The sequence below is a fragment of the Hesperophylax consimilis genome, chromosome 26, assembly GCF_061612785.1.
Source record: "Hesperophylax consimilis isolate HC1 chromosome 26, BYU_Hcon_1.0, whole genome shotgun sequence".
NCBI lineage: Eukaryota > Metazoa > Arthropoda > Insecta > Trichoptera > Limnephilidae > Hesperophylax > Hesperophylax consimilis.
Genome location: NC_142861.1, coordinates 28,613,297 through 28,627,550, shown reverse-complemented (window position 1 = coordinate 28,627,550; position 14,254 = coordinate 28,613,297). Strand labels below are relative to the sequence as shown.

Below are 14,254 nucleotides of genomic sequence, written 5' to 3'. Positions count from 1 at the left end.
ATTTTGTTGACAGTAGTTGAAATAACAACAATTAGAGAAATACATATTAAACGTAGCGAAATTTACAATTCGTTTGTTTATCCATCTCAAAGTTTTAGTTCCAATTCGTTACTTTTACGTGTCTACGGAAGTGTACTTCCAAAATATTTTAAATAAATTTTGTGACAACTTTCAAGTGTAACAAAAAAATCTTTCGAAGTGCCCAATTTTTCTCAATTATTGCAAATTGACTGAGGGTCGTACAATGTATTCTCATTTTTTTAAATAAAATAAATTAACCCAGTAGCATTTAATGGGTTAGTGAACTTCCCAAAACTACCCGTTGGATTTAAGAATCTAATATTTGACTAGATGTTTATGTAAAACCAATAGGCTTTAAGAAACTGTATTATACTTTGTTTATAAAACAGTATATAATATATAATAATACCAATGTAAGTTTTAATATAGAAATGATAAAAGAGTATACCTAACTGTTGTAAATTAGCTTCTCTCTTTATCTACATACCCCCTTACTAATAAAAGTCTTTAAAATTTTACACAACTGTTAAACAATCATTTAAAAAACATTAATGGTTGTTTATCAGTCGCGTAAAAATTCAAAATACGTTTATTAGTAAGACCATTATAATGTATTATGTATGTGTAACTTTTAACTGAACCCGTTTCATGAGTGGAGTTGAGAAAATAAATAACATGAGAAAATAACATTTTTCCTTTATTTACTAATTGTCCCTATTTATGATTCTATTTGCTCTGATGAGATAACACAAACGACAAATTTATGGAAAAATGTATTGTACGTTATTATGTACGCTTTCATTTATGGGGTTAATTTAATTATTTTTTATGATAAATAACGATACAATAACGATTTGTATGTTTTTCCTGACAGAATTGGGTTTCTTTACGAACTTAACTATTTATTCATATTTTTAAGCATAACTTGCAAAAAGTGTAATTTCATAAAATATTTAAATTAACGCCATCTATGAACGCATAGATTATAACGTACTTTACGTTTACCCTTAATCGCCCTTTTGGCAAGTCGGAAGAAAAGTAAAAGAACACAATGATTTTAATCCTATCAATTTACAATTGTTTCGAAATGTAAAGTAAAAATCAATAACAACAAATTTAAGATAAGATGTTAAAGGTTAAACACACGCGATCGTGCAAATATTAGTAAAGGTAAAAGTTTGCATAGACAAAAAAATTCATGCACCAACTGCCCCCAACCGTCTGGAGCCAGTGAGACTATGGCATCCCCAATTGGGGTATGTTGTGAGGCTGGAGGTAATGGGTAGGGAAAGGAGATGAGGAAGGGAAGGGTGGGAAGTATCTGGCTATTCAGATCTGGTCACCAAAGCCATTTCAAGCAACATCTTAATTCTGAATGGTGGTCTTACACCAGGGAGATACTGAGAGCATCTTCCACTCTGGAACGTGCCGTAATATAAAAATATACTACATACTATTTTAAATGAGTTAATTGTGAAAAAATACAAATTTACCAAATAAAATTAACTTGCACACTTTGGGATTTAAGCCCGCGACCTCCAGATTGCTAATCGAGAGTATTACCCTTCTACCACGGAGGCCGTCACATTAAAATACATGAAATTAATGCACTCAACAATAACATACAAGTTTCTCACATCTGTTATTAATTTCATTTCATTCCACTTAACTTCTATTTTAATTTGAATACAGTTAATTTTAAATTCAATAATTCAAAAGACACTATATTGTATTTTATAAAATTGTGAAACACGGTGAGGCCCACATTACGAAAAAAATATTTGGTTAAAAGCTATTATATTAATAAATCATAAAAAAATACTTTTCTAAAATCAATCTAGTATACTTATCATGCTAAGCATAAAGAGTAGAAGTCAAGAACAACATTTTTTATTTTAATACCACGTAAATACATTTTCCCAGAGACAGAAAAATAGAAAATTTCATTTTTGTGACTTGTACTCTTTATACCTAGCACGATAGATACAATCTAAATATATAAGAAATCCAAGTCAACTAATATCTTCGCCATATTTGCTTTGAGGATTGCGCAAAAATGACTTTTTTTTAATCCTCATCCGTACCACACAAAACTTACGTAAAGCATCCGACAAGATATCTCCTGTGTAGAAAAGGCATAGTTAGTTACCTGTTCATATATTCATAGAAGGAGAATGACGTGACAATTATTTTGAGCTGCAGATGAAAATTTAAAAATTCTCTACACAACTATGCATTTTAATTAATTATTAAAATGAACAGTACAATTTGAGCTACTTCGTCATTTAAACAAAACCTTTTTACCTCCTTCTAGAACTTCTCTACAGGCATCAATGAAATGATCGCTGGTATGAATGAAATACTAAAATACAACATCACATTTTATGAATAAAATTCCTTGTAAGAAAGAACCATTTCACAAAGCATCGCAGCATTACAAAATACCATATAATATTTGGGCTAACATTAGATGATGCTCAAAATATATGGAATGATGTTTATTTTGTATCCTGATGAAGAAAGCATTGGTTTTGAAACATGTTGATAATTTTTTTTGAATAGCGAAATATCTATTGTGTTTTTTTTTTATTAAAACGGTGCCACTCGGTGATTTTTCTTTTATTGAAGTTGAACTATGTAAAATAATTAATATTATGGCTGAATAATAAATTTAAATGTTGAAACACTGTTTATATAAGTTATTTGCGCACCTTCATGTTTCATTTTTCACTACAGCATTACCATATAATAGGCAGTGCTTTTATGGGTTCCCTTTATTTATTTTTAAAATGTGTATACTTATATGTAAAAAAATATTGGGAAAAAGTTATATTTTGAGCAACTTCACTTGGTGATCATTTTACAAGAAATGGACGGGTTTACACCACAGTTAAAAAATTATACAACTATTATATTTTAACTCATTTAATTTCAAATTCAGTTGGACAGGCTCCGTTTCTTTCATTGCTAAATCTCCAGAAGAGTATTTAAAATTCATACAAGAATAAGTAAAAGACAAAACGAGCAACCAAAAACGACAAAGTAAAAAGTGGATAACAAAGATAAACGGAACAATAACATCGGGTTTATATTTTACAAAATAAATGGTACAAAGTGCCAAAAGGCTCTATCAAAAGAAAATGATTCGTAAGAAGACGTTCAGAAATATACTACTTGTATTAGGGAGATCCTACCTTCATATCATCTTCCAAAACTTTGATGGTGTAGTCCACATTAGAACCTCCAACAACAACAGGCATGATTCTTCGAAGTCCTCTCCATTCATCCTCCTCCTTCAGTTCACTTCTTACACCATCATTCACTTCACTGCACTTTTCACTTCCACCACTTTTGGCACTTGAGAAGTTCGAAATGTTTTCTGCACTTTTGGGCGATTTTGATCCAGAGCCAGACTTTTTCAAATTGTTTAACTCGACTGCAATTTGAGATCCGATTTTGGCGTTGTTTTTAATCAATGCCATGTCTGTAAAATTTTGATTATGGAAAAAAAACCTTTTAAAATTTCACAAAATGGTCAAAACATTGTTCAAGATTTTTCCGGCGTTGACTGTGCTTATACAGAGTTTTTCGAAACCAGTTGTAGACAGTAATGATTTTCCTCTTATTTTTAAGATGAAGTGTGCAAAATTATTAAGTATCAAAATTCTGTTTTAAGGGGAGATAAGGGTTGTTTTTCGAAATATCATATAGACGACGACCTTTCTTTTGCTTTGAAGGTCAAGTGTGCAAAATGCTTTCAATCTTGGAAAAAAAACCGTAGATTTTTATATAAAAATCAATCATTTATAATAATATATAATAGATAGATAAATAATGTTTTTAGTGCATTTTCACAACCTTTTTAAAAAACAGTAAAAATATAGAGAACCCATAGCACTATGTTAACCAATTTTTCAAAGTAAAGGATACTCGTTAGCAAAGATCTTCCCTTTGTGATCTTCGCCACGGCACCAAGGATAAAGGGGGTCACATCCTTTCCTTTAATACCTTTCGCTTCTGCGTCCTTCAGGGCTTCCTGGATGGCAGCTTCAATGCTGGACTCTGAAAGAAATCAAATATAGTTTAAGGATTTATATTGTACTACCAATTATCATTAAGAGGAAGCTACAAGCCAAAAATGTGTATATTCTTGGTGTACCTTATATCGTAGGTAATAGGCATAAAAATCGCTTGACAAACGGAGTCTAGAAACGTTCGATTTCAAGCAAAAAACTGTTTTTTTTTAATATATTTTGTAAATAATTTTACAAGAAAGCAAAAAAGTTAATCAAGTTAAACTGTCACAGATAATCTTAGCTATAATAATACGGTATTTTTTAAAGGTTGTTTTCTTTATGCGTTCTTACATTTCTATTGAAAAAAATGTTTTTTTTAGTATTTTGCATTTATATTTTTTATTGAGTAATTTATATTTTTATTTGTATTCTACTCAAGCGAAGCGATAGGAAAACCTTCAATTTATCTAAAGCATATTTTTTGGTATTCATAATGTTCACCAATTCGTTATAAAGATTAATCAAAATAATAATTTGGCATTAAGCTTCGGCTAGACCTCCATTATGCATATGTTGTTGTTGTTATTTAGGCCTGATAATATGATGGCCTAGTCGCTAAAATCTGTACTTGAATTCGACATAAACCAACGACCTGCTGCGTTGTCTGAATTTGGTGGTGGAATATTTCATATATTTGGGTAACTTCTAATATTAACGAGATCTAATTTCAGTTTTTCCAATTCAATTTTCGGATCCCTCCGTGGCTTAGATATATATCATAGGGGTGGAGTACCGCAGAGTTACAGCCTGGTGAAGATTGCCAAAGAACACAAGCCAATCTCGAATAAGAGAAGCACCAGAATAAGAAAATATCAATTCCTGTAATTGGTCTATGAACAGTGTGATACTAACACAATCTTCCACTTAGGAAAAATCCCACTTGCGGAAGGTCGTCGTACCTGTTTTGGGATCTAATGCCCTGTCTTTAATATACTTAAGGGCATCGTTCCGCGTTTGATTTGATCGTAAAACGTTATGGTTAATAGTAGAATCATCAACAAGATAATAAACGAGCGTAAGGGCCCATAAAAATATAATGAGAACATATTTGCGGCAAGCATGAAGACTATATTTATTAGATTTTTGACTGCCCGTTGATGGACATTGATCTCCTGGAGGGTGTGAAAAAAATTTTGACCTTGTGTTCTGCAATTTATTGAATCCAATTTGATGACGTTAGATAATTTTTGGTCACCGTCGGATTCTCTTTTGGTCTTTGGTTTCCAGCCGTGATGACATTATTTGGTCATATCATCTGGTTTGAAGCCTTTACCTGATCCTATTGTTATCTTGGTATCAAGTTGCGAATTTGATAGCATCATACTATCTGGCTTGAGGTTTCTAACAATTCTTATTTTGATTCCGTGGTCTCCAGCTGTGAGTTTTATGTTGTCTTTCACTCTGGCCTCAGGCCTTCATCTGTTCCGCTCTGTTTTTCCATTGCCTATAGATGTGAGTTTGATTTTTATCAGACCATCTAAATTGAGGTTTCCAGCTATTCTTCTATTCTGACCATGGCTAGAAGTTGTAAGTTTGATATTATCAGACCTTCTGATTTAGAGCTTCCCTCCGTTAGATCAATGATAACTGGCAGTGAGTTTGATGTCATCGGGCTCTTTTGTTTGAGATCAGTCTTTCTTCGTTCTTAGTCCTGTGGTCCAGTGAAGAAAATTATTTTAGGATTTAAGATCTTTAAGATTTTAAGATTTTTTGTGCTCACCAGCTGAAATCTATCAGTTCGAATAGTGGGATCATTCCTACTTAACCTAAAACAAGCTTCCAACCGTCACTAAATTCGACCATTTACTGTTTATAATCCAGTCCGCATTATACCTCATTCCAAGGTGGACACGATACCAGGTGAGAAATCGCCATTCAAAATCAAAATGTTCGACTTGAGTTATTCGATGGTTTTAGCTTTGTTCACTGACTAAATCGCCCCCACCCTTCCTCCACATAGCTATAGCTACACATAACTAAAAAAAACTAACAATCACCCCGTTTCCCCGCAGGGGTAGGCAGAGATGACGGACCGCCAAACAACCCGGTCTAGGTACACACTCCTTACCTCATTCACATTCATACATCGTTTCATGCATACTCTTCTATTATTCTGACTCTTGACATGGCCCGACTAAAGTATCTGATTCACTGGATCGTGCCATGTCTTCCTCGGACGTCCCCGATTTATTTTACCATTCACATTTTCTATAGCTACACATAATTTCCGTAACTTATTCCCTTGCAACATAAAGCGGCCCCTAGACGTTGAATATTATAATCAGTACACACACGTTGCAATATTATTGTCCAATAATTTAGTTTACAACTGACACTTCTACAGTCAACAAATCAACATGTTGAAAAGTAAAGCGTGTGTGGCCATTGCTTTAGTCATAGCTTTGAAAAAGAAGGAGAAAAAAATGCAGATGGATTAAAGAATGGTTCAAAAGAGAAATAAATTAAGAAATAACTCATGAAAATTTGTAAGGTTAACTAAGAATTTAATACACTCCACAATAATTTTTTCTCTTCTTCTTTACTTATTTCATTGTTTGTAGCCATTTTGATTGTAAACCTACTCGTATATCTCACTACGATGTTCACTGCTTGACTGCAGAGACAGAAATGAACCATTATTGTGCAATATCATCCACAGACAATCCTTCAATAGTATTGTGCAATATATTGATCATAATATTAAAGATCTAGGGGCCGCTTTAGTATTTCCAAATAACAAGAAAATACCAAGACGACTCTTTTCATTGCTCTTTGTGTGATGGCGAAATAAAAGTTTTTTTTTTCAAATTGCAACACATACACAAAAGAGCTAGAAATATTATGAAGAAATAGCAAGCAGCTACAAAGTTTATAAAGATTCTGTACTATAGCTGCATATATACCTCCGTCGTGTAAGTCCAAGGAATATCGTCATATTATAAGCACGTAAGAATAAAGAGTTATAAAAGAATTCCTTTCCGACAAAGCAATTCAAATTACATTTACCTAAAAGCACAACTGACATTTTCCGCAGTACATCTCTAGGAAAATATAAAACAAAAATAGTTGGTCGCACACCTAAGTGAAAAGGAGAGATTCGGAAAGCGATGTAAAATGTTTGTTGGAAAAAGAGAGAAACTCGGAGTGGCAGCTAAAAGCTTTTGTGCCATTTTATTATTTTCATTTGATGTTTTTTACCGACCGTTTTTAAACTCCCGTTAACGTGGTTAGTAGTCAAAACGTAACGCTTTGATAAAAAATAAATTAGCTTTGAAGTGAGTTCCGTTTTACATATTATTTATCTTCACGTGTGTCAATAATTGTTTTGGTGTACAAAAGTACTGAACTTGAATAGAGTAGTGTACCTACAAACACAAGCATGTGTTGTATAGGTAAAAAACTAGTGTGTTTGCGGGGAAATTGGTAGTTAGATTAGGTTAGGTTACGTTAGGTCAGGGCAAGTTAGGTTAGATTAGGCTGGGTTTCGAATAGATTACTGAACATAATGAAGTACAGTTTTAATTCGACCGTTTTACTTTTCGTATGTCTGTAAATTTATTTGTACGTTCCGTTTCAAGATGGTGGTCGTTTTAATGGTTATTTTTTAATATTTTATCACATGTGAAAATGTCGTTTTTTTTTCGGACTTTTTTATTTGATTTTTTTCAATATTATGGTACCTAACTGTCCGAAGTAAGTCAACAAAAAGAATTGTCGGTTCTTTGGACCAAGTGTATAATTTGTAAGTCCATCCGCTCACGGGGCAACTGAAACTTAACTGAAACTGGTGGTTGCAAACTGGTTGACAATCGAGTTTCTCTCACGGCGCAACTCAAGTTTACGATTTCACAAATTATCTAAGCTTGTTAAGCCATAGAATCAAGGATATAACTCCGATCTTAAATTGGAACCGTGAATATTGTGACGTCATATTATTGCCTATATTAACTTTATCCACCAATGAAAACTTAGAAAGTCTATGGAATAAACTTTCAGAATTTTTCATTGGTGTATAGTATAATAAGTAGGCTCCGAATGAGAACTGTACTGTCTATATATTGTATATTTAAATTTCTTGAAAACTGACATATCTATGGGCAACTAAAACGCGCAGGCGATTTCCGAGTGACTGGTTGCGGCGTGTGCGGACCGCCATTGAAATACACAGATAGCAAATTAAGTAGCAAACCGGTTTTCTTTCCAGTAGCCCCGTGAGCGATGGACTTATTTGAAATTTAAAAAGATGATAAATAAAATATATGGTTTATATTAAGTATGCAGGAATTTTTATACCTACTTACAGATATAATGGAATCAGGAGAAATTTTAATATTGATTTATTAAATCGTAGAAAATTAGAAACATACTTTTTTGGACATGAGGTCTACTGTTCACAGAGTTACTAGATTAGGTTAGGTTGGGTCATAATAGTGTAAGTTATGTTAGGCTATAACCTTCCAAAGAGCACTCTTCGGGAACCGGCACAGCTACCAGAAGTCCAGAGTTGAGCTGCAGGTCTAGAGCCGCCCTCACCATTAGGGCGGCTGCCCGAGGGGTGTTCACACTGACGGGGGAATGGAAGCCAGACCCTCGAGTGTAGAAAGCTGGGAAGTTGGTGGAATCGCCGTAGGTCACAACGCAGACCCCTTGGGTTTCCTGTTCAAAAAACATGTCACATGAGGAATGGTATAATAAATGCTTGGAGAACTACACGGAGAAAAATGGCAGTTGCTAATTTATTAAGAATCTCTTCAAATTATTGTTAATTCCGATTAAAATTAGATAGCAGGCCTTACAAATGAAATAACAGGTTCCCTGTTAAGCTTTCAGAAAATTACGAATACATGATCATAATGTCCGTTAGGTATTATATTTTATGCGTCGAAACACGTGTTCATGAAAACTCGAATATTTCTGCAAAAAGAAAATTATTTGTATCGTCATGATTATCAAATAGAAAAATTGCCAAGGAACATCGATAAAACACCGTTAAGTTGGTTTTTGTTTTTTAATAAGGTTTGTGAATTAATTTATCGTGAGGTAAAAAAATCTATTTCTCTCCGTATACCAAGGAAAGATCAATCAGCTTGCCCTTGATTCATTTTTAAGGAAAGGTAATTCTGAATGAAATTGTGTTTGAAGAAAAATGGTATATATAAAGGGTATGCGACGTGGGTAGGAATCTAGGGATCAGTATGTCCAGGAGTGACGGATGTGTGAATGTATTCCTCCCGCTGAGGTGCAAGGCGATGAGTAGAGCAACCAGTTGTAGAGGTCAAAGGATCTCCTCAAAGCAGCCTCTCCCGATCTGGCACGCCACGCAGTTGGTGGGCAGGCGCATCCTGAACACACCTCACCCGATGAATCCGGGCACCCCTGCTAAATCACCAAACGTATGCCCCGTATTACGGTAAAGCTTGGTGCTTACCAGATATTCCAAAGTCCTCCCGATGTCCAGTATGGACTTGACTCCGCTGGAAACCACACAGACCGGAGTCCTGCCAAGCTCCGTAAGATCAGCTGATATATCCATGGTCGATTCGCCACCCCTGTGGACACCACCTGAATACAAACAAATGTTTGATTATTGATTACACATAATAAGGATATTAGATATTAGTCGACAAGACGACTTATTCAATATACAATATGGCATTATAGGATGAGATGAACTCACTCATAAAAAAATGCGCACAACACTTACACAGAACTTATAATAAAAACAATTTTACTTTAACCATATACATGCTCATCAGAACTTATTTTAAAGAATTTAAAGTCAGAAAACTAAACGCATTATGTTTGTACCATGCAACATTATATGAATAGAAATATTAAATAATACTCTATATATAACAGCACACACAGCAATTATATAATATATCGCACAAATAAACAAATAACAATAGTAAAATTCTAATTTATAATAAGCAATAATTACTCGCCTGAATACACTGATTACCGGCATTTGTTTTTAATCGGGAGATATTTTTCATTTTGTACGGATATTTCAGGCGACTAATTATTGCATATAATAATTTGTTACCCGTTGTGCCATGCATAAAAAACCATATTTATAAACATTAGTTTATCATTAAAAATATATATATTTTTTGTAAATTATGTAAGATTACTTTTTGTGTATTAAAAAATATATCTATACCATGAGGCAAAACAGACATTCTAGCACAGCACAACATGACAAACGGAATGATGTATCTATTTTTATGTTGCGCATTTTCTTTTATTTTTCACTGTATTTTTTGTATCAATTTTTCATTTTATGTAGCCCTGTGGGCTTTTAAATCAAATATTTAATTGCTATTCAAATAACCTCCAAATTGTTTATATGCCAACCTATCTTCCTTAAGTTAAGAATGTTTAAATAAGAAATCTTTTATTAAATTTAAAATTAAATTAAATCTATTACTGTTTATTGTTGGTAAATCTGTACAATACTTATAATTTTAAATGGGTTTTACATTTTTAGACATATAAAATGGTATGTAGGTACTGTAAAATTTCCATAGTGCTCTATTGTATAATATAGCAAGTTTAGTTTTAAAAAATTTATATCAGTAAGCATTGCGAAAATTGTGTAGCACCTTCACAAAATAAAATAAAATACGTTTTAAGTAAATTTATTTTTCGGGAATCGAGAAAGGAATCGTTATCGGGAACACACAGTAGTATTGAAAAACATACTCTCGTTCTGGGGAATTGAGTTGGCTGTAAACAATGGGAAGTATCTATAAGTTATACCCCTTTGTACTTTCTGTATACTAGTACAATAAATGTAGAAATCGAGTTTGGGTCCCACCCAGGCGTCGTGTGTTAAATTTCTCGGCTGGCTAAGTCCTCCATCACACGCAAGCAACATTTTCCGCTTTATTAGGAGATTTTCAAATATTTTCAGGTTATTCGTAAACCGGGAATGATTGTGTTTCTATTAAAAATAATTAAATATGAATTTTAATTTTCTTTAACTTCATGATGATTGGGATATCATTTACAGTTTTTTCTTGTACAGGCCCACACGTCGTGTACAATATGTTTTGTTCTGTAATTAAAGTTACTTTTATCGTATATAAATGCTGTTTATGATGGAGGGCTTAGTCACCAGTATTGAAGCTCGATGCCATGCCTTGCACCAGTAAGATGGTTAAAAAATGTTTTGAGCTTTTGTAAATATTAGATTAGATTAAGTCGTTTTTTTTAATTTTCGTACAAGTATATTACAGGGCAGATTTTAGGTATGTTTGAAAAGTTTAGGTATATTTGAGTTCCAAATTTAATTATTTTCAGTCGCATTTCTTCGTTCTTAATGTTGAATCTGAAAGATTATTTCATTTGCTAACAACAGTATTTTAATCTGGGATACCCACGTTTAAAAATTCCGAATTTATTTAAAATTTAATTTCACCCATTAATCATCTATTTGAAAATTCGTTAAAGATAACATGACTACAAAATCTCTTAGACTAAAACGGATAATGGATTCTCAGATTTTAACTTGTAAATTATTGAAGCTATTTTTTATAACTCCCGCAGTCTTACTTTAAAGATTCTCTCATGAACTGCTACAGCGTTCGCGAGGAAGAGGGTCGTAAACTACTCGGTTTAAAATCTTTACTCATAATGATATTCATACAATTTTTTTTTAGATTGGCACCACTTTGTTCCAAATCTCAAAAACACGGTCATTTTCGCATTTCATGTGATAATATTTGTAATATCATTGACCCGGTTTGTTTTGAAATGCACCGAAATTCGGCCAATTCGATTGTGCGTTACGTATTTGCCTTAATTAATGCATATTTCGATTTAAAATATTTATCTGATAGTGCTGCAAACGAGTATTGCTGCTTTTTTACATTTTCACTGCGCGACCGATCGATATTTGTAAAATCATCCAGATTTTCGACAAAATCATCTCCGTCCTATGACGATCGTAAAACGTTCCCATTGCTGAGGATCGGGCGGTTTAAAAATCTATCAACTACTAAAATGTCGTATTACGTTCGGTATACGCAGTATGCATGTACGTGATTATGAGTAATGTTTTCTATCAACCCGCTCTTATTCCTTCGTATTATCTACTATGAGTAAGATGGTTAGTGTCTAAGAACTAAGTTTTATTTATTTATTAATTAGCGCCCTTTTTCGGGGCCTTTACATATGAATATTAAGAAATGTACATTATTTATTGTACATAACTGAATTGCTTCATTAACAAATTTAATATTTGTTTAAAGATAAATTGAAGATGTCCACTGACTTAGTATAATTGTTTCCCTCCATTATTATTCTGGGCAAAGAGGAATACATATGGTAGTTAGTCCCAGAATTTCTGCACTGAAATAAATCCTGACTTCTAGTATAACGTTGTGGAATCCGGAAGCCTATCAATTCTAGCAATACCGGACTATCAACTAAATCATTCAGAATGTTATATAGAAGTACCAAGTCAGTGAAAATATAATTGTAAATAGTTATAATTGAATTTGGACATCCATTAGGCAAATGTCCTTAATTAGCAGGCAGCAGTGTACGTAAAAATTTCTAGGATAGGTACTAACACTAGTAAAGCATTCCGACAAAGTTTAATTTTGATATCAAACAAAAATGTGTGCTTTTGTAGGAACTATACAAATAACATAAATCCCTTTCTTATAACTCCCAAATATTTCGTAGCAGGACTATAACCCTATCTCTTCTCTAAATCCCATCAGTGTATTTATTACCACCGCTTCTACAAAATTTCATATATTATGTAGCGCGTAGCAACTAGGCATAAACACGCTGTATATTACAGTATTAAAAAATAACAGGGAATATTTTGAGATGGTTTGAGAGTTATCTGCATAAAAGAAAAATATGTGTTAAACTCAACTCACACTATTCACACCAATTCGAAGTCTTTACCGGCGTCCCACAGAGGTCTCATTTAGGACCAGTACTATTTTTATTGTTTATCAATGATATAACTACGGTTTTTGATGGAGTCATGATTCTCTTATTTGCAGATGATCTCAAAATTTATAAAACCATTACAAATATTCATGACTGTTACGTACTACAATTTAATCTTGTGAGGCTACAAGAGTGGTGCACCCACAATGAACTATTTCTCAATATTGATAAATGTCAAACGATAACTTTTGCCCGAATCAAAAATCCCATTACGCATCAATATAGCATCAACAACATTTTCCTAAAAAGAGTTGAGAATATTAAGGATCTTGGTATTATTTTTGACAGGCAACTAACATTTGTTCCTCATATAAACGAAATAACCAACAAGGCCATGAAATGTTTGGGTTTTATATTAAGGACAGCGAAAGATTTTAAATTAATAAATTCCTTCAAACTGCTATTCACTGGTTTAGTTAGAAGTAATCTAGAGTATAACTCAACAATCTGGTCTCCATTTTATAAGATTCACCAATTAAAAATTGAAAGAGTGCAACATAAATTTCTGCGATTTATTAATTATAAATTAGGAATTCCAAACGAATATCTTAATTACACTTTCCTCATGAACTTACTAAATTTAACCGATTTATCATTGAGACGCACAGTGTGCGACTTAGTATCTCTTTTCAAAATTTCGAATGGCAGACTGGACGCCATTGATTTGACGAGTCTTATATCGCTCCGTGTACCTACGCGCGACACTCGACAGACCGCTCTATATAATGTTCCCATATCTGCTAACAATTATTTTCAAAACTCACCTATTCAAAGACTTCACATACTCGGTAATAAGTATAGCTCAATTGATGTTTATCATCACCAATCAGTATACAAACTAAAATACAGTATACTAGAATGTTTGTAACTGATTCATAATTTTTTTTCAAACGCATATTTTATTGTTTCATTAACTAAGCTTTGTTTTGTAAAATTCCCAATCGGGCAAAATAAAGATTGATGATTACAATGATGGTTTACAACAAACTGTAGTGTTTATCTTTATAATAATAATAACAAACTTACTTGTCTTGTGTGTATTACTTACTTACATTATTGTACTCTTGTAACTACACTATATTTATATAAACTTATCGAACTCATTGTCCAAATTCCAATAACACCGTAACTATATACTTGAATTGTATCTACTTAACTACCTACCTATATCTGTTATATTTTTC

General features: G+C 33.0%; 1 protein-coding gene across 1 annotated transcript in view; it reads right to left on the bottom strand.

Moving 5' to 3' along the window:
• LOC149411387 (uncharacterized) overlaps window positions 1-14,254 on the bottom strand; it is a 710,246-nt gene that overhangs the window by 579,446 nt on the left and 116,546 nt on the right. The window contains exons 4-7 of the mRNA XM_089647696.1: window positions 9,526-9,659; window positions 8,552-8,753; window positions 3,952-4,083; window positions 3,216-3,505 (exon numbers count right to left, since the gene is read on the bottom strand). Coding sequence (XP_089503822.1) covers window positions 3,216-3,505; window positions 3,952-4,083; window positions 8,552-8,753; window positions 9,526-9,659 — 758 coding nt within the window. The remainder of the gene's footprint in view (window positions 1-3,215; window positions 3,506-3,951; window positions 4,084-8,551; window positions 8,754-9,525; window positions 9,660-14,254) is intronic.